Source organism: Micromesistius poutassou, assembly GCF_964030765.1.
Source record: "Micromesistius poutassou genome assembly, chromosome: 13".
Lineage (NCBI taxonomy): Eukaryota > Metazoa > Chordata > Actinopteri > Gadiformes > Gadidae > Micromesistius > Micromesistius poutassou.
Window position 1 is genome coordinate 3829090 of NC_140283.1, and position 26708 is coordinate 3855797.

General features: G+C 42.9%; 2 protein-coding genes across 4 annotated transcripts; one reads left to right on the forward strand and one right to left on the reverse strand.

The window, feature by feature from the left end:
- Positions 1-2831: 2831 nt before the first annotated feature.
- Positions 2832-4058, forward strand: LOC311357796 (beta-1,3-galactosyl-O-glycosyl-glycoprotein beta-1,6-N-acetylglucosaminyltransferase 3-like; the record flags this gene model as incomplete). The annotated part of the gene is made up of 1 exon (XM_084477827.1): positions 2832-4058. The coding sequence occupies one exon, from the start codon at positions 2832-2834 to the stop codon at positions 4056-4058; it is 1227 nt and encodes a 408-aa protein (XP_084333953.1).
- Positions 4059-12317: 8259 nt separating this feature from the next.
- Positions 12318-20409, reverse strand: bnip2 (BCL2 interacting protein 2). Of its 3 annotated transcripts, none has more exons than XM_084476802.1 (11): positions 19701-20409; positions 18234-18329; positions 18042-18109; positions 16921-17097; positions 15673-15855; positions 15226-15328; positions 15000-15131; positions 14554-14640; positions 14370-14468; positions 14109-14144; positions 12318-12920 (listed from the first exon to the last, which is right to left on the reverse strand). In XM_084476802.1, exons 1-11 carry the CDS (start codon positions 20048-20050, stop codon positions 12863-12865), a joined length of 1389 nt encoding a protein of 462 aa, XP_084332928.1. In that variant the 5' UTR covers positions 20051-20409; the 3' UTR covers positions 12318-12862. The 3 variants fall into 3 exon arrangements, with proteins under 3 accessions (XP_084332928.1, XP_084332929.1, XP_084332930.1); XM_084476804.1 differs by lacking the exon at positions 12318-12920 and adding an exon at positions 12953-13839; XM_084476803.1 differs by lacking the exon at positions 14109-14144.
- Between the last annotated feature and the right edge of the window lie 6299 nt (positions 20410-26708).

The window sequence follows — 26708 nt, forward strand, 5'->3', positions numbered from 1 at the left end:
CCACTCAGTGTAATCTGTTTGGTGCAATGAACTGTCAGCGCATTTAATTAATCATCACCTCAATGAATACCAAACTGATTTTCACGTGGGTTGTTTTGCTGAAAAGGTCATACATGTAGCTATGATACAGGACACATGGTTCGTTTTGTTTTAATATTTCGTGGGCTTAACAGTAATAGAATATTCTGATATATGTCATATGATATATAAAAGACATTTCCAGTGCAACTAGCAATCTGATTGAAAAATCGAATGTGTCTTCAAAAACTAAACGGGGACAGGTAGTTTTTTCTGTATTTAGCCAGGGACAGGCAACCAAAAACGGGGACGTCTGGTCACCCTATGATATGTGATGTAGGCTATGATAGGTATTTTGCAAATCACACACTATAAATATGATAGAGAAGCAGAAACAGGGGCAGTAAATTCAGCTATTTTAATACGTTGAAGAAACAATGAATATATGATTAGGCAATATCTAAAAAATATATATATATATATATTGTTTATGTAGGCTATGTATATATTTATATATAGCCTAATCACATATTCATTGTAATATAATATATTCATTATATATATATATATATATATATATATATATATATATACAGTATATATATATATATATATTGATATATTGTTTTTGTATGAGCTAAAACCCCTGAAAGAGGACTGTTTTGCAGAGCTTCTTTCTCGTGCTCCCTTTGTGCAGTTCAAGAGAGGCGAGTTTGGCAATGTGGTGCAGCCTTTATCTTTTGAAACACAGACACAACCAATGACAACAAGTCTGGTTGTCGATGCCAAACTGTGTCTCCTCCTGAAAAGTAATCCCCCGGGCCCTGTTTGCGATGGTCCACCGATTTGAGCAGGAATATGCTGCACAGTGCTCTGGCATCTTGTGTCTTCTGCTGCTACGCAACTCAGATTATGACCGGTCCAAGATGGCGGCCGCATTTCTTGCGTCCAAGCAGCCAATGCGGCGTCTACTCTTTATAACAGGGGTATCAAACTCAAACTGTACAGTGGGGGAGGGTAGAGTTGTTGACGGGGGGGGGGGGGGGGGGGAACATTTCTCAACTTTTGACGCCAGCCACAGAGCCGACTTGACGGACGGACCCACAATGCATTTAGAGGGCGCCCCATGCAAAGTCAATGAGATGCGTCCGTTGACGGAGGTAGTGTGAAAGAGGCGCCGCGCCGAGACGCGCGTCAACACGTTGACGCTGAAATGCGATATGCCGGCGGGCCAGTTCTGATAGACATTAGATATTATCTGACGGGCCGCATTAAATTACATTGTGGGCCGGATTAGGCCCGCAGGCCGTACGTTTGACACCCCTGCTTTATAATGTCTATGCTTGGAGAGACCACGTTCACCCAAGTGGTTGAAATGTTGAAAGTCGAGGAGAATCGTGTTCGACCAGCATCCAGAGGCGTAGCCACGGGCGGGCCTGGACGGGCCTAGGCCCGCCTAATTGTCAGTCTTGCCCGTCCAATCAGAGGGCTTTCCTTCGTTTACGTTCACCATCTAAAAAAGGCTCGCAAGTCAGGACTCCGCTGAGAGCTCAATCAAATCGCGAACAGCCGGCAGCTCCTCCCCCCTCCCCTCCTGAACGTTGCTGTGAGAGCCCTCACACTTTACAGATATAAGAAATAAAGAAATATAGCCATTAGACATTAGGCCTGCCTGTCTGTCGGTCGAGGAGGACTCCCTCTCTCGCTCTCGCTCTCTCTCTCTCTGCGTGTGTGTGATAAGTTAGTATCTTTGCAGTAGGCCTGTCTTATATGGCCAATCTGTTTCAATTTGATGTGATAACACACCGAAGCTTCATTCATGCAGTTTTGCGCATGTTTAAAATATTTGGCCTAACGGCAAATTGTCAGCTGTGACCGAAAGCGTTGAAGTGTTCAATACATAAATAAAATGCCTTTAATAAATTCCACCTTTATGTCATAAATATAACATGCCTTTGATTAATGTTTGTATGCTGCATCTAATCTAGGCCTATCTTATGTTTAATCAAATTGGCTTTGCCGGCCCGTTTTTTTCTGTGCCCACCCATATGGACATTTCTGGCTACGCCACTGCCAGCATTACAAGATTCTCCTCAAAATGCAAACTTAACTTTTTTCAGCTCAGTTCACAGCCTCCTTTCAACCAAATAAATAAATACTAATATAGCAAGATAAAACACACAGGGTGAATCATTTAGTTGGTTCTTCCATGTTTTGAAAACAAACAGTTCTCATATTAGGTTTTTGTAGTTACAGAGTAGACATATCCATAATGTCATTTTGACCAGTTGCAATTTGAATTAATGATATCAACAACTCAATTCTCTCTTGTCAAAATGTTTGTTAATTATGTCAACAATTAAATTCCCACTAGTGGAAATGTTGATTGTTGATATCAATAATTATATTCTTACTTGTAGCAATGTTCATTGTAGATAATTTTTCTTACGTTACAGATATCACTAATGGAATTGTAGATATTCTAGCATTCTATTCTGACTAGTTAAAATACAATTATTGATGTGGGCTTGGAATTGTAACTAGTCAAAATGTCATAACTAATATGTGTAATTTTATTTTAGATATCAAAAAAAGACAAAACACATGAAGGCCTAAACCTGTATTTGTATATAAATAGTTGGTTTTGACTTTCTTTACAAGAAAGCTACTGAGTTTATGACTAAGAATATTGACTTTAATGTTGGCCCAGTCAAATGTCAAGTGTAAAATAAACCGGACACGCTCATATTTGTTGAAGCCACTCCTCTTTGTACGTACAACCTGCCTCCCAACCAACGTTGCTTTCATACACCATGGCCCCCAGGATGAGAGCATACACTGGATGTATTAGTGTTCTATTTATCATTATCTGTGCACTAATTTGGCTTTTAAATTTGAAAAATTGTACAGAGAGAGTGAGTCCTCTGCCAATTCCCTCTGAGTACCAGGATGACCTGCCTGGCTGTTTGGCCATCATCAAAGGAGACTTGGAAGGTGAACAGCTCATAAAAACTGGTGCGCCAAAGACTTTGCCTACAAAATTTGACCCTAATGTGACAGAAGACTGCAAGGCGTACGTCAGAAGAAGAGGGTTCATCACAGCGCCTCTGAGTGTGGAGGAGCAAGACTTTCCCATTGCCTACTCCATGGTGATCCATGACAAAGTGGAGATGTTTGAGCGACTCTTGCGTGCCGTTTACCATCCCCAGAATATCTACTGCGTGCATGTGGACAGAAAATCTTCTCAGGACTTCTTGTATGCTGTGACTACAATTGTTTCCTGTTTCCCCAATGTTTTCATAGCTAGCAAATTAGAAAGTGTTGTTTATGCAACGTGGTCTCGGGTCCAAGCCGATTTGAATTGCATGAAAGACCTGCTGCACACACCTGTCCAGTGGAAATACCTGCTCAACACCTGTGGGGCAGATCTCCCCATCAAAACCAATGCAGAGATGGTGATGGCACTGCGAACGCTCAATGGAAGGAATAGTATGGAGTCTGAAGCCACCAATGATCACAAAAAGAATCGCTGGAAGTACCATTACGACGTCAAGGACAGTATCTCCATGACAGATGTCCAGAAGAGCCCCCCTCCTATCAGCACCCCTATGTACCAGGGCAACGCTTACTTTGTCGTGACAAGAGAGTTTGTGAGACATGTGATTGAGGACCCAGAGATACAGACATTTCTGGAGTGGGAGAAGGACACCTACAGCCCAGACGAACACCTGTGGGCCACTCTTCAACGAATGCCATCGGTGCCTGGATCAAAGCCTCCCACCGACAAGTATGATGAGTCGGACATGCATTCCCTCGCTCGTCTGGTGAAGTGGGGTTACCTGGAAGGGGACATCTCCAAAGGGGCGCCCTATCCTCCCTGTGGCGGCACTCACAGAAGATCTATCTGCCTGTTTGGGGTCAGTGACCTCCACTGGTTATTTCAACAGCAACACCTTATGGCAAACAAATTTGACCCAGAGGTCAATGACATTAGCATTAGATGCATAGAAGCATATCTCAACTTTAAAGCACGGAGATGATACCATCTTGAAGTCTGATTCCTGAGATACAAAGTGAGTAGAAATGTATGTGTCATGTAGGGGAAGCCATATTAAGTGTAAACGTTTTCATATGGATGTAAATAAAAGTTAAATATGAAATAGCAGAAAGACTATCTGGTTTAGTTTAATTTTACAATAAGCCCAATTAAATGATTGAGGCCTAATTGTGAAAATGAGTAGGCCATATTGTGTACAATGAGTGAATGCTGTAACGTTCAACACTGCCGTAGTATGTTAGTGTCTAGGTTTTTTATTTTTAAGTACAAATTAGGTAGCCTACTCTAGCACGACAAGACGCACTATTCGTTCAAGTATGGTGTGTAATGTAGGATAAGTTTATAGGACTTTGTTTATAGAACTTATATAGGCTTGCCTCGGGCATTGCTACTGTGACCAACGCTTTTAAAGGGTGCCTTTAAAATGTCGTGCCACCAGGTGTGGGTCTGATTAGCTGGTACGAGCCGTTTGGCACAGGGAAGGAATGATTTTTATAGATAAGGCTGCACCACATTGCCAAACTCGCCTCTCTTGAACTGCAGAAAAGAAGCACGAGAAAAAAGCTCTAAAAACAGTCCTCTTTCAGGGATTTTAGCTCATACTAAAACTTTGTGTGTGTTTATATCTAATGTATTCATATATTGTTTATGTAGGCTATGTATATATTTATATATAGCCTAATCATATATTGTTTTGTCAACTTATTAAAATAGCTGACTTTACTGCCCCTATCTGTTTCTGCTTCTCTATCATATTTATAGTGTGTGATTTGCAAAATACCTATCATAGCCTACATCACATATAATAGGGTGACCAGACGTCCCCGTTTTTGGTTGCCTGTCCCTGACTAAATACAGAAAAAATGACCTGTCCCCATTTAGTTTTTGAAGACACAACATTAGATTTTTCAATTAGATTGCTGGAAATGTCAGTTTTTTCCCCCTTTTCGGGGATTATGTTCCCAGTTTTGATCTTGGATGTCTGGTCACTTTATATCATATATAAGATATTCTATTACTGTTAAGCCCACTATGAATATTAAAGGTGTCCTATCATGACCTTTTTTACTGTTTATTATTTAATCTGTTTGATCTCATAGAATTGATTTACAACAATAAAGGGTCAATAAAGGTCGAGCACATTATTTTTTCTCCTACTTTGTATTACAACCCCTATGTGAAACACCCAGTTGCTGAGAATTTTGAGGCAGTTAGATAGCTATGTGAGTGAAGGCTCTGCCTTTGGCAAAGCATACAAGGGAGCTTCACAACGAAGCACGAAACTCAGAGCGAAAACTCTGACCAAACAGAGTGTTCAAAGCACTTTCCTCCGAGCTTAAGGTCCGAACCTCCGAAACTCCCGGAAAACCCAGACCGTTTTGAAGGCGGCAAAAGTACAACCTTACGTCACCTCATACCGGAAGTAAAAGAAATCCCAACAAGCCGTTTCTAGGCAGCTCAGTAACTGTGATTTGCGGTGGTCATTTACTCCCCCTTGTGGCAACTTTGTGGTATTGTAACTTTGCCAACCATTTATATACCCAAAAGCATATGTAAATAGCAATAGACCGAGTCGGCAAGCAAGGAAACGTCACTTCCGGTCAGGGCCGTGGGGGAAAACAAACCGTTTTCCCCATACACACTCATGCAAAAAGGCGGTATTTTAAACCTTTGTCAAACGCTTGTCCGCTGTCATTTCTTGGTTTGAATCACTTGTATATGCTGTCAAAGGGCTATATATTAAAAAAATTATCATGATCGGGTCGATTGTTGTCCGTATATTTTTTTAAAAGTGGATCTTTCACAGTTGGTCTTCCCCCACAGCGTTGAGTCTAGGTGGGTGTTCCCTTGGTCGCCGGCCGGATCTATATCGTAAAAACGCGGCAAGTGTTTGTCTCTTGCTGTCATGTCTTACTTTCAGTCACTTGTATGTGCTGACAAAGAGCTTTATCTTAAAAAACTTGATATAATCGACCCCGATTATATCAGTATAATGGGGTATATTATACCCCAGCAAGAGACAAACACTTGCCGCGTTTTTACGATATAGATCCGGCCGGCGACCAAGGGAACACCCACCTAGACTCAACGCTGTGGGGGAAGACCAACTGTGAAAGATCCACTTTTAAAAAAATATACGGACAACAATCGACCCGATCATGATAATTTTTTTAATATATAGCCCTTTGACAGCATATACAAGTGATTCAAACCAAGAAATGACAGCGGACAAGCGTTTGACAAAGGTTTAAAATACCGCCTTTTTGCATGAGTGTGTATGGGGAAAACGGTTTGTTTTCCCCCACGGCCCTGACCGGAAGTGACGTTTCCTTGCTTGCCGACTCGGTCTATAGGAGAAGGAAAAACGGAAAAGCATAATAGGACCCCTTTAAAACAAGCCGAACCATGTGTCCTGTATCATAGCTACATGTATGGCCTTTGCGGCAAAAAACCCCAGAGTGAAAATCAGTTTGGTATTCAGTGAGGTATGATTAATTAAATGCGCTGACAGTTCATTGCACCAAACAGATTACACTGAGTGAGGTCGACCGGTCCAAGATGGCGGCCCCATGGCTCGTCAGCGCCAGTAGGCAGTAGCGGTCGATGCGGCGTCTACTCTTTATAATGTCTATGGTGCTGACAGCTTGTACCAGCTAATCACACCCACGCCTGGTGGTACAACATGAGCCCTTTAAATGTAGCCCTATTTAAACAGCATGAATTAAAGGAGAATGGCTAAAAAAGAAGGTCCTCTACAACAGTGATTCCCAACCCTCGGTCCCCGGACTGGAGTCGGTGGGACTGTTAGAACAGGTGTTGTGGTGTGTTCGAGATGCGATCGTACACCACCCACACAAGTTGCTCTTGTGACGTAATTTCCTAGCTTGTAGCACATATGGCGTTCCTGTTTGTCTTTGTGAGTCATTGGCTAGTCATTGTTACTGTTAGCTACATTAACCTCTTTAGCAAACCAGCTTGAAAACAAACAACACAACTTTACATTGTATTGCACGCACAGCAAGACCGTGCAATGCATAAATTGGTGACCGGATAAAAGCAGCAATGACATCAAGTGTGTAAGAGCATTTGAAATCGACATTAAAATTACCAAAGTGGTACAAATACAAAGAAAACACATCTCTTTACGAGCACGGCCATTTTTGTTGTCGACGGCGCTTAGTTGATTAAGCCCAGTTTGAACTAACGCCAACTTCCACTTGAGGCTAAAGCCATTCCATCAGCCGTGCCTTGCTCAGGTTAGTTCAAACCAGGCTAACGTTATCGTGGATTATGTGCGCTCACGAGATATATAACCAGTCCACAAGCGTGAATGTCGAATAGGAGGAGTATAAATCCACCTTAAGCCTGCTACCGACAGGTTACCACTTAGCAGAGATTCCCTTAAGTCACGTTAATGGAACGGAACTCTAACTGAAAGTAGCGAGGCTAAGTGAAATAAGCCCGGCTTTGAGATTCCGCTGGCCAGAGACGTCACATGATGTAGTCGCGGTTACCAGATTGTTTTGTGTACATTCTTTTGAAAACTGCAAAAATATGCTGTCATTTGGATGTTTTATCAATAGAAAAGTTTAAGGAAATGTGCATGAACATATTTATATATATTCTTTTTATAAAGTACTGATGGGAAATGTGTTCAATCGTGTGTGTGTGTATGAGGCCTTTCCATGTGTGTATGTTTGACCGTAACTTAACTTAATTATGTACAACCAGAAGTTTATAAGAATAATATATAATATATTATATTATATATATACATGTATATATATATATATATATATATATATAATATTATAAGAATAATCTCCCTACTCACCTCGCCCTCCGGTTGGGGTCCCTCCTGGTGGAGACCCTCCTGGTGGGGTCCCTCCTGGTGGAGACCCTCCGGTTGGGGTCCCTCCTGGTGGAGACCCTCCTGGTGGAGACCCTCCGGTTGGGGTCCCTCCTGGTGGAGACCCTCCTGGTGGAGACCCTCCTGGTGGAGGCCCTCCTGGTGGAGGCCCTCCTGGTGGAGGCCCTCCTGGTGGAGGCCCTCCGGTTGGGGTCCCTCCTGTTGGGGTCCCTCCTGTTGGGGTCCCTCCTGTTGGGGTCCCTCCTGGTGGAGGCCCTCCTGGTGGAGACCCTCCTGGTGGAGACCCTCCTGCTGGAGGGCCTCCGGTTGGGGTCCCTCCTGGTGGAGGCCCTCCTGGTGGAGGCCCTCCTGCTGGAGGGCCTCCGGTTGGGGTCCCTCCTGGTGGAGGCCCTCCTGGTGGAGACCCTCCTGGTGGAGACCCTCCTGCTGGAGGGCCTCCGGTTGGGGTCCCTCCTGGTGGAGGCCCTCCTGGTGGAGGCCCTCCTGCTGGAGGGCCTCCGGTTGGGGTCCCTCCTGGTGGAGGCCCTCCTGGTGGAGGCCCTCCTGGTGGAGGCCCTCCTGGTGGAGACCCTCATGGTGGAGGCCCTCATGGTGGAGGCCCTCATGGTGGAGGCCCTCATGGTGGAGGCCCTCATGGTGGAGGCCCTCATGGTGGAGGCCCTCCTGGTGGAGGCCCTCCTGGTGGAGGCCCTCATGGTGGAGGCCCTCCTGGTGGAGGCCCTCATGGTGGAGGCCCTCATGGTGGAGGCCCTCCTGTTGGAGGAGGGTTTGATTTCAATTGCAGCCGTGACCATGTTGACTGGTGACGTTAAATGGTGTACGTGTGTGTGTGTGTGTGTGTGTGTGTGTGTGTGTGTGTGTGTGTGTGGGGTGCAGACGGTGTGACTTATGAAGTACTTAAAGCAACAAAACAGTTTTCATTAATGTCCCTTACGCAGATTTTTAATGTCTGCTTAGTCAATCGTAAAGTTCCCGACTCTTGGAAAGGAGCAATCATCTATAGGATTCCCAAGAAGAATAACATCCCAGAGGATCCATCCACCTGGAGGGATATATCACTTCTCCCCACCATATACAAGATATTCATGAAGTGCATTTTGAACCTGTGCATTATTTTACCCTGGCTTGTGGATTCCGGGACACTGTCACTTAACCAAAAAGCATACATAGAGAGGCAAGGAATGAATGAGCACGTATTCTGTCTGAAAACTGCCATTGATGACTTTAAACATGAGTCTTCCCGGTTTTATGCAGTGTTTCTTGACTTTCGTGACGCTTTTTGACGCCAAAACAATTCATTCAGCTAGTTAAGGATGTGTATGAAAATTATTTTATACAAGTGATGCGGACACCAGTTAACAAAACCCATCAAGCTTGAGGTTGGGATTAAAACGAGATGCCCCTGGAGCGCTGTGAATTTCATAGTGGCTCTAACCAATGGCTGAAATGGCTATGCCTCCTCGCCCCGCCCGGTACTACATCCCCGAACCCTGTCCAGGCCTTTGCCGATGACGTCCTCCTCGTATCAAGAGAAGAGAACGTAATTACCAACATGTTGTCAAATACCGATCGCTTCCATCGCTTCCGACATTGCGTTTACACACTTCAATATACTGTGAAGTACTACAGTAACTTATACTGTTTGTCCTGTTTGTTCTGTTTTTCCTTACTTTAGCATTTACTTTGGCATCTTTCTTTTGTCTGTCAAAGCCACAAGTTACAAATTGATGTAATTGTTGTATTATGATTATTATGATGATAATGGGGAACCCTTGGATCTTCTGATGATGAAGCGTTTCTTTTTACATAAAGAAATAGTTGAAACAAACACCTGCACTGTTGTGAGACAACGGCCTGCCGTTTGTGTTTCACTCAAGGGCCCTGTCTTCATGGGATCACTGAGGCTGTTGTATTGGATGTTGCTAATTTAAGCTATCTCACCACAGCAAGATAAAGCATTAGCATTTTGAATAAGTGAAAAGAAGATTAACCCTATACTAACCCTATATTAATAAACAACCTTATGGAGACAGGGTGTGTGTGTGTGTGTGTGTGTGTGTGTGTGTGTGTGTGTGTGTGTGTGTGTGTGGGGAAGGAATCTGGAGTTGGGCCAAAAAGCATATTCCTTCCTGCTGGTGTGTGTATGTTTGTACACGCTCTAACACGTGTGTGTCAAAGAGAGCGTGTCTGCCATTAAGTATAAGATACTTGTATATATCTAAAAACAAACACAGGATGACAAGTTTTCTTAAATAATTGTTTATTAGATTTTATTTTCATCTAATGAAATACTACAGTTGAATACATGTACAATGTACAGTATGACAGGCAGTTCTTGTATTTTCTTCTTTCTTCTGCTTCTTTTGTATTCTTCTGTATTTCTTTGAGGTTTATTGTGGTGCTTTGTATATATGGCGTTGGCCGAGTGGAGGGGATCGGCCTATTGGTACAGGGAGACCAATCTGGGAAAGCAACTGAAACAAGGTGGAAAAAAAAATCACTTTTTTGTTCACACTGAAGCCTCATATCTTCTCATAGTAAGAATTAAACAGTAACTCACCCCAAAGCCACCTTCTCCAGTCTGGTCATCCTTTTCTTAGGCCCATCTGCTGGCCCCTCTCCTGCAGCGCTGAGGCCCACCTCAGCAGCCCATTGCTCACAGTGCTGCTCCTCCTTCAGCCTCTGAGCCTCCTTCTGCTCCCGGCACTCAGCCCGGTAGATCTTCATCCTCAGGTCTGCTTGCTCGCCCATTGAGAGCGTTGTACGGTGCAAAGCTGCATGACGTTTATAAGCTCCTGCAGAACAACATGGACATGTAAAAAGATTTAAAAGAATGCAAGAGCATGTGCAACACACCACAACATCATGAGTGGCGGCTTAGCCTTTGGCTTGGTTGATGGAATACCCCTTCGGTCTACTCTCAGAATTCCGAGTGGGGTTGACAAGAAGGGGGCGTTCCTCCGTGAAATGCTGCAAGAAAGCTGGGAGATTTCCCCAGTTGCAACTCGGAAGGCCCTGGGGCCTCTACGAAGTCTTTTTTGCATAGGAAATTTCCTTTCCTAAGGAGATGACCCAGAAGTACTTGGAGGAAAGGTGATTCGAATTCTAAAAATGCTGAGGAAAGGAGCCTCGATGCGTCCTTTAAGCCTCCTTTAGCATAGGTTACTCCTGACCAACCTTTACGAAAGGAAAGGAGATATTGGTATCCCATAATCCTTTACGGTGGCAATATTTAAATAAACATGCCACCGACGAAGTTTACCGGTTCTACGCAAAGACGCATGAGAGACACGGTAAAGCAGAAGAAGAGAAGAGAAGAAAATACAATTGATAATAATGGATACCAATTCCAGAAGCACATTATTTGAATCGAAATGAATTAATTTATTGCTGGTTAGCAAGCACACAATATACAACATAAGAAAATAAAATGCTGACTTCACATTTAAGAAAGACTACTGGAGGCAGTTAATTTCAACATCAACATAAGTTGAGCCTCTTTTTTTCCACATATGAATTTGGATTCAGGTGGCCTCAAATATTCCCATTGGCCAAATCCAACCTGTGGATTTGGCCACAGGTTGATGATGGCCAGTGGAACAGTGATTCTCACTGTTGGCGATAACCTTATGGTGTAGGGTATGGCCCTATCAATTAACGATATATTTAATCCGTTCTTTATGCCAACCTTTCACATAGATATTTACACTGAACTTTTGTCCCATTTAACATGACCTTGGTTTAAGATAACATAAATAAGATTGTAATTTATTAATCCTGAGGGAAATTGTTGTCTCAGATCCAGTATGCCACCTGTGCAAGGTGGTACCACGAGGGTTGTGTTGGGAGACCAGACAGAGACCATCACTACAGCTGTCCTGCATGCCCCCAGGCTCAAAAGTCTGTAAAAACATTATTTCATTAAATTACCTGTAAACATTTGGTTTGCTTTTGACTCCTTTTCCTCCATAAATCGGAGTATCTATAATACACGGCATTTACCCTTTTATTTGTTGCATTTGTTGTTTTGACGTATACATACCTAGAAAATCTCCCAATGGAAATGCTTTGGTTTACAGTGAGGTCACAGAATACGACAGTCCGCTAATTGACTACCGGTCATCAACATTTTTTTATTAACACGCCGGTCCTTGGAACAAAAAAGATTGGGAAGCCCTGCTCTACAAAAGCAGTTGCATTGACCGAGCACGAAAGTTTTGCCTTGAGTAGATTTTGGCTCCTTTATAAAAACTTTTTACCTTTTTCCCCCGGGAGCAACACGTCTGTTCACTGCAATTATTATACTTGTTTACTATTATTAATGTTAGTCATGCAAATATTGTGATGCACAAGAATCATTCAAGTGAGAGGCAACAGTGAGACATTTAATTTTCAAACAACTCAAACAAGAACAAAGCAGTGGACGTTAACAGTGAAAGTGTGATACCAAATCTACTCTAGAAAACCTCTCAGTGGGTACAGACCTAAAAGGCAGTTTAAATCAGGGTAAACATAAAAATATATTAATCTCTCTGCTTGTCACCATTTGAATATAAATATATATATATACACTTCAATGTAATGAAGCCGAACATGCATCAGCATTTTGTAACATAGTGCCTCAAATCAATTGTAGATGAAACAGTAACTAGGAAACATTTGGCATGATAAAGTACATAAAATGGTTATAAAAATGCTTTTTTTCTTTTAGGTAGCTCACAAGAGCTCTAGGAATCAAGCACTCTGCACACAATTCCAGCTCCCAGCGTCTAGCAAGGCAGCAGAGCTTCAGAGAGGCACTCCTCCGAGTCAAGGCTATAGGTGTCCAGTCCTCATCCATCCATACACAAGCGCCGGTGGTCTCCGCGCAGCCCTCCACTTTGTCTCCAGGGTCTCAGTGCAGTCAGTTCGCCCACTCACTCAGGAAGAGCTGCCGCCGCCATCTCCACTTTACCGTGTGCTTCCTGGTCCGTTCTGAACACAAAGACCCAACAGCAGTCACAATCCAACCCTTCTGGTCAATCAACAGACAGAACATCGGTCCAATCCCAGCTCTCTGGGGATGGCTGATTAAGTGGCAACAGGATCAACAAGTGACATTTGACCGAGGAAGGTCCAAGATATGAAAAAAATGAATTGGAAATTATTATTAGGGTTTAATAAACAGTATGAATACAGCATGTTTTTACTTTTTAAGTCCTTCTGTGATGGGGCTTAGGACTGTTTAAGATTGTGTTTAGAAAATCCTAACCACACTTTAATCGTTGAACAGAACTAGGGCTTTACGGGCTCAGAGTCATTCTGCACTCTAGTCTGGCACCATCCAAAGGCGTGAGAACTTGTACATCCAGTGAGTTGTGTCTGATGCTCGTGCACCATAACGTACGCCTTAAAAGAGCACACAAACACACTATGCACTGCAATTCCCCAGCATTTTCAAATTGACCTTCCCATTACATTTTCTTTATCTGTGCATAGTACCAACCGATGGTTAGGTTAACAATCTTAACACATATTGCATGCTCCGGTCATTTTACACTATCTGACTTAACTGTTTTTAATGTACTGAGTGGATGGATATTAGGAGACTCGACCCCACAAGATGTGACTTGTCTTCTAAGCAAAGAACTGTTGTGCAGTGAGGCATGCAGAGAGCTGTGAGAATGACAAGCAAGGTGTGCAGTGGAGGGTAGTTACTGGAGGAACTGTGCAAGCACCAGGATAGCGTGCACACACACACACACACACGTCCAATGGTCCCACCTCACCCAGTGTTGGAGACCCTTGAAGTCTTGACACATACTTACTGGTGTTAACCGCTCACAGTCTAAACCTGTTTGGCTGACCAGACAGCCAGGAGAGTTTCACGGAATGCACCATTCCAATATTAACCCTGCACATTAAAGGCCTTTAGAAACTCAGAAATGACTGCACTGCAATCCAAAGCTTTCGAGAATATCGAGAATAGAGCAAAGGTCAAAAGACAAGGATTGCTTGTCAGATGGGTGTTGGCGGTGAAGACATTGGTTTGGGTGCCACAGAGGAACATGGGGTTGCGATGCAATCTTACAAGCCAATCACTCAGTGTTAGTTTTGTGTAGAAGATAACTATTTTTTTTAACACAATGCCTCGACACCTTGCTTGCATGAATGTGCAAATACCTTTTACGGGATTTCCTATTTTTTTCGTCATCAAACCTTTAAGGGGAGCAGGGACAGGGGGTTAGGGAGTAGAGAAATACACAGCCAACAGGAACCACACATTTATAAAAGGAGCACAACATAACGCTTGACACAGGAAGTTGTTTCGGACTCGCCCATGCAAGTCATTCACGTCAGGGTGAGCCTGCCCAACATCCGACCCAAAACAAGACATCTTGACTTGCTCTGGGTAACGGCTATAATAATGTACGTAATACTTACTCCTTGATACAGTCTGGTATGGACACATACTCCAGAGGGACCAACTCGGCCAGGTCTGTCAGATTGTACACAAACTGTATCTTCTGGCTGAACTTTGAGCTGGAAACAAACACAAGACATTATCAAACGTTTATAGCAGACGAGCAGCACTGAAAAGGCACGTGTATGTAAGGCCCCATCATACCTGATGAAGGGTTTTGTGAGCGCCAACAGAGTCCGAATAAACCAGGAAGGGTGGACTATAATCAAAGACTTCAAGTTCTTCCTTAACCTGCAAACAAGAGCACATTAGCACCTTTGGTCAACAAAAGAACATTGACACTGTGTAGTAATACAATATATACATGTTTGAACACGTAAAGAGTGCCTGACAGAAAGTGCCTGAGAGTTTGTCTTGGGCATAAACACGACGTAACACGCATTGCATATGTGTGCATGGTTATTCTATTGGCTTCATATCAGGCTTCACATGAGGCGCAGCGGATGGGTGTCTGGATACTATTAAGCAGTCTAGAATCACAATAACCCCACTCTGGAATTGGCTGTCCAATAATGAACAGATTGTTGTTGGGAATACTTGGATGAAAGGCGGCCTGGCCCCACGGCTGTGCGAGGAGCAGACCAGCTCACCTCCGGTCGATCTGCTGGTAGCACTTCCTCAGCCAGCCCATCGTGGGCATCCTTTTCCTCGACGTCGCCCCGTTCAAATACACAATCATGTAGTTCTCGGCCACCAGGAGCTCCAGAGTCCCTATGACGTACCTGAGGAGACGAGTTCAAACACAAGTGAGAGGGGCCATCGAAAAAACAAAAACCTTTCCAAGGCATCTGCAAGAGAATAGGAAGAGGGCCTCACTTAAATAGATTGTCCATGATGTATCGGTAATTTGGCTGATTGCTCTCCGGCATGAAGCACACTGCGAACACGATGATGGCATTCAACCCGTCGCCATAGTAACCTGCAGAGGAGGGGAGAACAACAGAGTCACTGAGTTGTAGAGCACACACATGGCCATGTAGCAGGGGGGGGGATTTACTTTTCTTAATGGCTTTTTTGCCCCCTTGTAATGTGTTTTGAGTGAAATTCATATCATTTCCAGCGCAACTGTATCAAATGTTGGGATTAACCTTCCTTTTGAAATATGTTGCATGACAGACCGATATTTAAGACTATTTAAGGATTTCATGAAAATTGTCTGGACCAGATTCGAGTTTGTACATTATGTAGACATTTAACATTCCCAATTTCCAGGGTAATGATATCAATTTCTTCCACTCCTCTGTGCCCCCGCTGGTGCCTGACCTCCGTGACTGATGACCTTCTTGTAGGGCTCGATGGCCTTCATGTCCACGCGGTGCTCCTGGTCCCCGATACGGAACACTCTCCAGCGCCGGCCCTCCTCCCGCTCCTCGGCGGCCGAGAACTCCTGCACCGTCTCCATGCCCTTCTGGAGCAGCTCCGTGGCTTTGGGCTTGGGCAGGTCGTCTAAAACATTCACAAATCAAAGACGAGAACTCAGTCGAGTTTAGGACAGCCTTGGGGTTTTCAATGTAGAGCTGAGCTCTATGGAGCCCAATACAACTCGTTCTGCTTACTTCTTGGACACTTTTTGCATGTTCAATAAGGAAACAAATTAATCTACAATTCCAGACAAAAGATAAATACTTTCAGAGTGCATGCAACAAGCAGGAAGGGGAATAACTTCATTCATTTTAGGAACAAAATTGATTTAGATACAAGTGAAATATAATATATATAATAAAATATATTATATACATTATAAAATATACACCATCGTTTTCAGTTCATGAATATCATTTTAACAGTGACTTTGAAATCGCAATTCATTTGAAAATCTGATTTTTTTTCACCGAAGGGAAGCAGCGTGCATGATCAGGGATACAGAATGGCATCATGAATAATGCAAAGAACAAAATAAAAATAAAAAACAGGACAAACGTCATCACTTGATTTGTTTGAACCACTGACACACGCGCACGCACGCACGCACGCACGGACCACAATTTGTTTGGTTGATTTGACTCGGTGACTGGAAGAATAACACAGCGCCGTCCGACAGGAACCTTACCACGCTGAAGACCCAAACCTGCCGCTGGCAGTCGGCCCGTTTCCAGGCTATGAATGGAAACAAGCCTTCCGAGGGACACAAGAGGAAACGCAGCATTGTGGAGACACAAAAAAAACAACAAGGCAACACTGTAAACTACACTTCCTCTCTAGGCATGGGAGCGACCGAACTGCAGTGGATCAAGTTCTGAGTAGCTGGTGCATGCTTCCACTCACACAGCCACCGATTTGGCCACTGGTGAAATACCAGGGAATATGCCACTGAAATGGAAATAAAGTTCTTGTTTTGGTGTTTGGGTTAAGCCGTTAAGTGAGCATGAGAACATGCATCATTAAGCCTAGTCCTCTTACCGCACCACAACTGACCCATCTCCCTTTGAACCCATCATACACAACAGGTCCTTTCTTTGAGGACAATGTCAAAGCACTGGCTGGATCACATGGAGAACGGTCAGCTCGTACCCTCCCACTCAAACTCGTTGCTGTTCTCGGAGGGCGTGTCCATGTCGTCCAGGTCCAGCTCCGTGCTGTCCTCCAGCTCGTCCGACAGCAGGGAGCCCTCGCTGCGGTCCAGGGTGAGGCTGATGTCCGGGGCGGCCAGCTTCTTCTTGGGCTTCTTGCCCTGGTTCACCGGGTAGCCTGAAGAGCATCCATTGGGTGAAAATGACCCGTTTTGGGGATTAACATTAGGCTTGAGACAGAGTTAAAGCCACACTGCCCTGATAATCCAGTTTTTCCCACAGCTTCCTCTAGGCGAGGGCCAGTGCCTCCCTAAAGGACTGACCGCCTCTAAACTGATACACTCCTCCTACACTCACACTCCTCAATGTGACAATGTGATTGTGCACGTCTGTTGATGTCAGCATCTGCTTTCAATTTCACAGAAAATATATGCTTCTTTCCCTAATGTCCTATAATATAGACTTATATAATACACCGTAATTAATATGACACATTAATATGATATATCCATGTAATCAGATAGGTACAGAGTGCTGACAGGAGTAATCCCTGCCTGTCGTGATTCATGCATTTTGGTTAAACGCTAATGACCTTTAAGTGAACAAAGTCTGCATAATGAGACCTAAAGCGGGGAGCGAGAGGCAGACCCAGTGTTCCACGTCCCCGTGGGTCCAGCGGTGCTCACAGCTGGAACCTGACCAGTGCCTCTCTTTATGCCCCACTTTAACGCTACTGTTTCTGCGTTTCACTTTCCGGTTATAACGCTGGACTTGGCCGCGGTCCAAGTTCCACCCTATTCGCTCCCTGCTTGAGATCACTTCATTATTGAGCTGGGATATAGAGTACACATGCACAGATCGTGTCAGAGACTTTATTTTCTTCTTCTTTTTCACCATTGTGGAGCGTTCCCCCATTAAGGTTTTTCTGGGGTGTTTATTTTCAAACCCTGCTCTCTTCTACTCTTTCCAGCTCTCAAATGTTGCCGACATCAGCCTCTACAACCCATTTGATTTGGGTTATAACAATGCACAGGATGTATTACTGCCCCTCTCCCCCTCCACTCAACAGTTTTTTGAGGGAAACCCTGTAATGTCTGTTTCTCTCTTAACCTCTTTGTTTACCTGGAGCCTCGTCCCCAGCCCCTCCACCAAACAGCTCCTCTTCCAGGTCCTCTTCCTCTGGCAGGGGCCTGGCGAACCAGAGGAGAGCAGATGAGAAACACGCTGTTCCACGCGAGACCACAAGGAAAGGCCGCCGGGGAGCGCAGCTCCACCTGGGCCAACGGCTCACACAGCGGCTGTCCAGTAACGTACCTGGGGAAGTCCTCGTCTTGCCATTCTTCCTTAAGCTCCACTCCTTCCATCCGTAAGCGAGCCTCAGTGGTGGCGACAGACTCCTGCCGCTCCAAACTGGGTGGAAATAAATGGAGAATACGCTATTCGGACAGATTGATTGAATCTATGAGCTCTAACTTAATTGCTCTACTACTGTTTAACAAGCTTTAATGTTTTGGAACAAATTATCAGGATATAGTATACTACAGACCCAAGGATGAATATATATATATATATATATATATATATATATATAATAATTTGTTTATCAAACAAATGATTGCTTGGTGCGGAGATGCAGCTTGTGAGTTTTATATAATTACTAAAAAATAAAACAATGCTGTGTCTCCAAGTGCAGCTTGGGTCCTGATGAGAGGCTTTATAGAAAAGTGGAGACATTATTATAATTGTTATTATGAAAAAGGTGCCTTATTTCGCACAAATGTGATATGATCAGGAAAGCCATGACATGTTCAATAGACGCTGTATAGGGCAGCACTAATCGATTCTCAGAATCCCAAGTCATTTTCCTCCACGTTGGTTAGGAATCCCTCGTTGAGCCTGGGCTTTCAAATGACCACATAATAAGATCAGTGGCTTCTTGGAGAGCTTTGAGGCTCAGAACCGGCGTTTTTGAAGGCTTTAGCAAATCATAATGCTAGCCTAAACGTTGTTTCTGCACTGCACAGAGCTCCATGTGATTCACTAATCACAAACATGAACGCACTCCCAGACACAGAATTCTAAGCATGTGCACGAGACATCTCAGCGAAAGGTTACGTACAGCGATCTACATGATGCTCTATACCTAGAGCAACGGTAGGAATGTGTGCTGTTTAAGCAAACTGGATGGATCTGGACAGCTGGTGCACATGCTGCTACCACCTGGCCCCTCCAATGGAGCCTGGGACCTGTCCCACTGACAGACGGCATCAACTGGGTGACAGCTAACTGATCCGTTTGTGAAAACACCCAAAATAGGAGGGGGGGGGGGGGGGGGGGGGGGCTTTATCAGCTTAGTCCAAAGGGCCAACGACCATAACCATTGTCATACAGTATATAAAATAGAAATTACCCACACATTGGGTCTGAGTGAAGGGGAGGGGATAAATCACGTTCTTGTTTCTGTTGTATCAAATCTGCGATAATTGTGTAGATGAATCATAACATGATGGTATTAGTGATTTTTTTTATGATTTCACTAATTTCAGCCGATGGGTAGATGAAAGCAAATATTGAATGAGAAAAATAGTTTGAGCAATTGAGCAATTTGTTTAGCCACACTGAGGATAAGAAGTAAGAAGATAATAAATCAATACACATGACACGTTTGAGAACAAGATCAGAACAGGCGCCTCTTTGGTCTAGTCCTGAGGGGAATTAGATTGGAAATGGTCCACTTTGAAAGTACAACTCCAGGTATACGACCAGGCCTACAGGTGTTACCTTCCATCCTGTGCGGAGGCTGGCTGTGCCTGATGGAGACCCACGGGTGTGGAGCACCTCTCTCCCGGGGCGGTGGCTCCATTGTCTGGGGTGGTGCTTCTCTCTGATCGGTCTGGAAGCTCTTCCACTACTTCCTCGCTGTTTTCCCAGGTGGACACTGGGCTCTGTTTCAGTTCATCCAGATCCTCTTCATCCACCTCACCTGACACACCGGAGGACGAAGGACTGGAGGCTTCTTTGAGACCCAGGTCCTCGTAGGTCCCGGGTGTGTGGAGGTCTTGGAGGCTGTTGTTTATAACGTCACTCGTGTCACTCTGCAGGGCTTCACTCTCAATCACATCTGATGCCATACCTTTGATTCCGTAGCCTGATGTAAACCTTTTACAGATTCGGTTCTAACCAATCTGCACTGTTTTGCTGAGACTTCCTCAAAGGCTAGCTGGTTGAGTTATAACGGGCAGCTAACTGAGCTTATACAATACAACTTATTGGGGAGCTGCTAGTTAGCGTGCTAGCGGCTTTTAGCAGCACAACTTTCCAAAGTGGATTGCTTACCGTTGAGCGTAATCTATGCCAACTAACTACATATCGCCAAAAGTACGCCTTAGTTCCTACCGGATTGGACCACCGCGAACCCTGCCCGAAAAGTGGAGGTAGATTGTCCAATTCGGTTACTGGCGCAGTGAGCTTACTTTTTCATTTCCTTCCTTTCTCTTGAGTCTACTCCTGATAAAGTGCTGCACCACGAACTCGTCGTGAGCATAACGCCACATAACAGAAGCGAAGATTGTGCAACCGAGCATACACAGGAGGCATAGAGAGGATCATGAATTATAGTGTTTTCCCGGTCTAGCGTAACGCAGTTTCCGTTCTCTTACTTCCTATGTGCTGTGTTCGCCAGTTAACAGCAACCAAAGCAAAAATAAGAATAAGATAAATAAATAAAATAATAAGAAAGAAACATAAACAAAAATAAAAACAACGACAAGGAAAATACATGTGAATTTGTTTACGAATCATTTGTCAAATTGATATCCGAAACATGTAACGGAAACGGATATCCAACTACCGAAAGCCCTCCCCTCTCCCGCCGCTAAAGCCATTTAAATAAAGGTCCCGCCTTCTCTCTGGCCAAGCAGATTTGGAGCAGGCCTGTTCAAGGCGTTCAACTACTGTAGACCAGAGCCATTTAGAGAGAGATTCTCTCTATATGGCTCTGGCTCATTTAGAGAGAGATTATCTCTAAATGGCTCTGCTGCAGACGTGTTCTTCGGGAAAGTGCATGTTGGTCCAACCTGTGATGATGTGAGTTGATTGTTGCCTCATGGCTTTTCCTAAGTAGATTAAACGTTAATTGCGACCTTCTAATTACGCTTTCGATGTAGTTATCGAATGGATCTACAGCAGGGCTTCAACTGTTTCTCACTCACACCTTTGTCAGTTACACCGACGATTGGAAGTAACGTAATATAATGCAGCAATCGTTTTGGTTATTAACGAATAACCTAAACGATTTAATTGAGGTTGATGTGGCAGTTATCGAACATGCAAATTGAAAGCTCTATGAAAAAAAAAGTATTAAAAAAGTTAAACATTGATTTAAACGTATTTGATAACTGAATAGGTCTAATTATTTATTGTAATATTAAACATGTATGTTTTCATGTTATGTAGTGTCACAAATCATCCCGCTAGGTGGCAGCAGATCTTTACAAACCTACGGTAAATACACATTTTGACAAAGGTACCTCCAATCTCTTGGAGGAATGAATACGTCTATGAAGGAGCCGCATCCATGTGCTACATCCTTAGCTTCATACAGAACTGGCAGTTGGCGTTTTTTAGATTCATTATTTGTAGTATAAAATAATTAATCAAAATACAGTTTGAACCGTTCTAAATAAATCCACTACATCTGGTGTAAAACAGGCAACTAGATTCAGGAGTTTGTATTTATATATTTTAAGCCACTTGTTCAATTAAGAGTTTGGTGTAACCAAATGTTTCAACCAATCTTCAATTACAATTATTACGTCCAAAATCGTATTAAACTTTTTGCATTATTACAATTTGTAGGCATACATAATAAATAGGCTTACATGTATATTTCTCTATTGGAAGATGTTGCACAACACATAGCCTAACAAATCAGATTTGATTTATACTTAATTGGCTCCCTAGTCTGTGTGTATAGACGATTCAGTGCATTTTCTAATTAAGAGATTGCTATTTATTCTGTGGGATCATTAGGCCTCATCACAAAAAGGATAATCCAGACAAATTGAAATAGTATGCTTCTCCTCCGCTTTCTGCTCGGCTCTGTATGCTAATGAGTCATGTCGCAATTAGAAGGCAAATGTTTCCTGTTAAGCCAAGACAAATCCACTGAGCCAGTCTATACCAAGTCTAGAGCAGCCCAGGTCTGATGTCTGCCATTCCTATCAATGTGAAACGTTCCATGCAAGTTTCCCGATCAATACCATTTGGTTGGAAACCCCTCCTGCTGTTTTGATCTGTTTGGCCGTTTGTTCAGCTAAAAATGAGTTTTAACCCTGGTATTCATATTGCTCCACCTCTTGATTCACAGCCAGGGACCTGAAAGGCAGCACGATGTTTAACCCTGGCAAAGTTCCTATATGAGATATCAAGGAGTGAGTTAAACCGGAACACATGGTTATGTCTCAAAATAGCTAAAATAACGTTGAGTTTGATTCATTCTTTACTTGTAGCTGTTGTCTCCAGGCTCCTTCTTTCTTTATTGATCATCTGTATGTTGCTTTGCTTATAGGTTTAACTACAGCTTGACCTCTGTCGTAAAAGAGTTAGGAAACATGGAACAGCGAAAGGTTCTGATGACTCTCCTATGAGAAGAAGCAGCAGAAGAGGAAGAAGAAGAAATAAATGAAAACTTAACACATGCTTCTCCTTTCATCACAAAAGTAGGTCCGCATATTCTAATTAGCAAAGGAGCTGGAACCTATTCTGAAGCTGTAGCCGGCTGTTGAGTTGTTCCATTTTCCTAAATGTTGTGGGAAGTGTTCAAGAGACACAAAAAAACATCTTTAATGAGAAAAGACAAAAAGGATTCAAGTGCATGTTTTATGCAATCTCTTTTTCGGAGCCTGGGTGAATAATTATTTATGATTGCAAAACCTAAAAGGGAGAATAGGAGATTGCAACTGCAAGGAGACTGGTAAAAAATTTAAAGAGGATGTTGAATTAATATTTCAGGAAAGATGAAATATTTAATGGAAACAAATGAGCATAACATTTAAAACAGCATGATAAATAGTGGTGAGCATCACAAAGGTGGCCCTCACAATTTGTTATATTTGTTGCTGCAGCCAAAAGGTATTTTGAATTAATATGATATCACAAAGTAACACGCTTTTTAAAAAAATATTGTTTTTCTGTTTCATTGGACTGAATAACAAGACGAGGATTAGCCTTTTTTATTTAATTTACTGTCATAACATTCAGTACATTTTGGAAAATATTGTCCTTTGTACCCCTGAGTGTGGTACATATTCAGCATACAATTCCATTTACTTTCTCATCGTAACACTTCTAACACTTCTACTATCCACTATCTACTATCAAACCGACAAAAATCAAGAGTCTATCAGCTCCCGCTCATTGGCTTTTTGAATGTGAAAATAATTAAATCGGCAAACAAATAATTATTCAAGTCAATGAGAACAATTATCTCAAAGAGGCCTCTGAGACTTCGATGTGCATACTGAATCGATTAATTATCCTGCTAAAGATAATTGAGTGGAACTAACTCTTTTCACTGCTTCCTCGTCCTCGCCTGCTCGTGTGTCTTTGAATTTGATCTTGAAATAATACACATTTTCATCGCCATATATTGGGGCTGTTCAGATATAAAGCAGCCCCTTCTGAGGAAAGGATGCAGGATTGTACTTCTGACATGAAGTAGTTTTTATCCACCATCTTTGAGCTTCTATACGTACAGAGGAGCTCCCTTATGTCTGGTGGCTACAGATACTGTAGATGGAGGAATGGGATTCTTTCATACCCAAGTAGCATAGATCCTTTCAACGGCAGTATTGGCATTCTGTAGTTGGCAGACAGAAATAAAAAAATCATATACGATTTTCATAAATATTACTGCTTTCATTGTGTGGCTTTTCATGCATATTTTGAGCTGCCTGTTTACTTGAAAGCCTTCTCTAAAAAGGCCTGAGCTTTTGGGAATCTGAGGACTACAAAGGAAACTGTATTGACAGTGTATTGTTATGTAGTGTTGTGAATGTGAGCCACCTTACAGTCTATCCTGTGAACTTCTGATTCATAACAGTTTCAGTCTGAGGTCATGACCTCAACAAAGTATGTGAGGTGTACACATAGTCCTGAGATTTAGTTTCCACTTTAAGTCATCATGTTCATGACCGTAGTAAAGATTGGAGTGGAATTGGTTCCCTCCGACTTCCCTGTCCTTGATTTATCATCTGCAGTGGTGACAGTATGCAGCATATAGTACTTATTACACTGTTTCCATGGACTGCTTTGAGATCGACGGATGAGGATTCAACATGAACGGCTTGCGTCATTAAGGGAGATATTATTTCTTCATTGAATGTCCTGCGTTTGAACTGCTGGGAGGGATGGAGTCAGAGGTTCTAAGCAGTGCGTATAGAAATGCCCCTGTCATTAGTCAACATTGATTAAGGTCGAATGATTTGCTGAGGGTTTGCTTGTAATAACGTGTGATCATTATTCTAAATGATTTACTTTAGAGATCAGGTGGACATTTCATGTTAAATCACATGTTCCTTTTGTGGCCAATTTTGTTCTATTAACTTCTCTGTTCTTCTCGATAATTCCCCCGTGGGACATAGCCTTTGATAAATATTATTTTGGTTTTACCTAATTAATGCACCCACTGTGATGTTCTCCTTTTCTTCACGCCGCCGCCCCCCCCCCCCCCCCCCCCGCTCTCTCTCTAATCTAACAGTGAAGCGAGGGACTGCAACTTGATTAGGGACCTTATGAGACACACTATGTACATGTGTGTGTGGGCTAATGATCTACTCCAGCCGCTTTAGAACTCGCTGCTCCGAGGGCCTTGCAGAAACGCCATGAGAGAAATACATTACATGACCTAACTACACTGCCTTGTGTGGATATATTACCAATAAAACATGGACTTTAGTTTGAGTTTGTTTTATCTGTGTTTTAAAAGGATACTCACTCGCATCCTTGTCATTTGATGAATTATAATATCAGAATTATGTTTTTCTAACAGTGGTAATAAATGTAGAACATTGCTTGAAGGTTAACTCTGTTATTGAAATGTCAAATAATAATATAGCCTTTTAAAGCTGATGTAGAAAGTTAATATTATTGCGGTACATTTGCAACACCAATGCAAGAGTTAAGAGTTTTTAAACATATTTTCTTCCCCAATAATAGTCTCTCTCTCAGCTCTTTGCACACACAGCCCAACACGATCCCAGATGCCCAGTCCTGATGCGGGCCCAGGCAGCGTTCAGCAGCTCAGCGCTGGGTTAAACCTCCAATACAGGGCCTGACTCTGTGGTGTTGAGACAGCAAAACGGAGAGGTCATTGGAGGATAAGGCCCAACTTACTCCACCTAATACCAACGTCAAATTAATTACAGCCATTCAGCATTTTTGATGTACCACTTAATATTTCCTTTTACTTCCAGGGTAATTAATATTTCCAGAGTTCTGACCTTGGGAATGTGCCTGGGTATAATGAATGGGATAAGATTGTGTTTGCACCGGAATGCTTGCCATTTAAGCACAGTGGCATCACGCAGTTGGAACAATGTCAGCTATAATGTGAAACCATGTCTAATCTTTAAAGAAACATTAACCAAGACAATGCATGGATGGAACATTAAAACGCACATAATCTCACACTGAAAATACAACAGTAATCTTTATAATATGTTACACTATAACATGACATTACATGACATCTATTCATGCCCAATTAATCCCTTAGTACAGAGCAAGACACATTATATCTCTAGATTACAGCATATAAAGGTGTTGACGTACAGCCAAATCTAGACAACCCAATGAGACTTGACGAGAGCTACTCTTAATGTTGGCATCTATGACCCAATGAATGTTTATAGAAGGGGAGAGACGTACAGCCCACCACTAAACATCACCGCACTAAAGCACCACACAGAGCACTACAATGAAGTGAATAGTTTTACAGTGACAGATAGAAAGCAGCTACAATAAGCAATAAAACAACAGGCCATAGGACGCCATGGGCTGTGGTGTCATTGGTTGGAATTAGTTCAGACATGCAATCCTTGCCTCCTCAGTACTTTTTGGTTTACGACCCAAGCAGTTGAGGTTAAATCTTCTCTAGAACCTCATCTCGACCAGTCTTTGAAATAAATGTCTTTGTTGGATTGTAGTAAGGTAGCAACCTTATTGGAGCACAATTTAAGAATTTGTAATTGGTCTCATATTCTTCAAATGATCATTTACAGTGGGTTGATCCTCTAAATGAAGTCTGACTCCTTTCAGAGAGATGGATGTCTTCTTCCAGTAGACTTGATGGACACGTCTGCTCCATTTGGTTCAGGCAAATGGTTGGCCAGCCATGTCAGCCATTTAGTCTAATAAGGATTTGACGCTGAACAATGGACACACACACACACACACACACACACACGCACACATGCTACTTTACCTTACTCATTCCTTTTTTTGCAAATAGTAAGATAAATGGAAGTATTTGCAGACAGCAAAATTGCAAACGTTAATGTTAAATAGCCAATTGGTAACTGCTTATTCATAGATTTCCCATGCACAGCAACTAAAACACTTGATGCGGTAAGTGAAAGTGAATAATGACTTTGTTACTTTGTTGTGATAAATGTTAAGCCATCACATAAACAGAACTGTAAATATAGTCTACTGCGGCTGACCTTCAAATCCCCTCTGGTTTGCAGCACGACAACATCTTTGTGTTGTCCTCTAAAAGAAGAGATATTT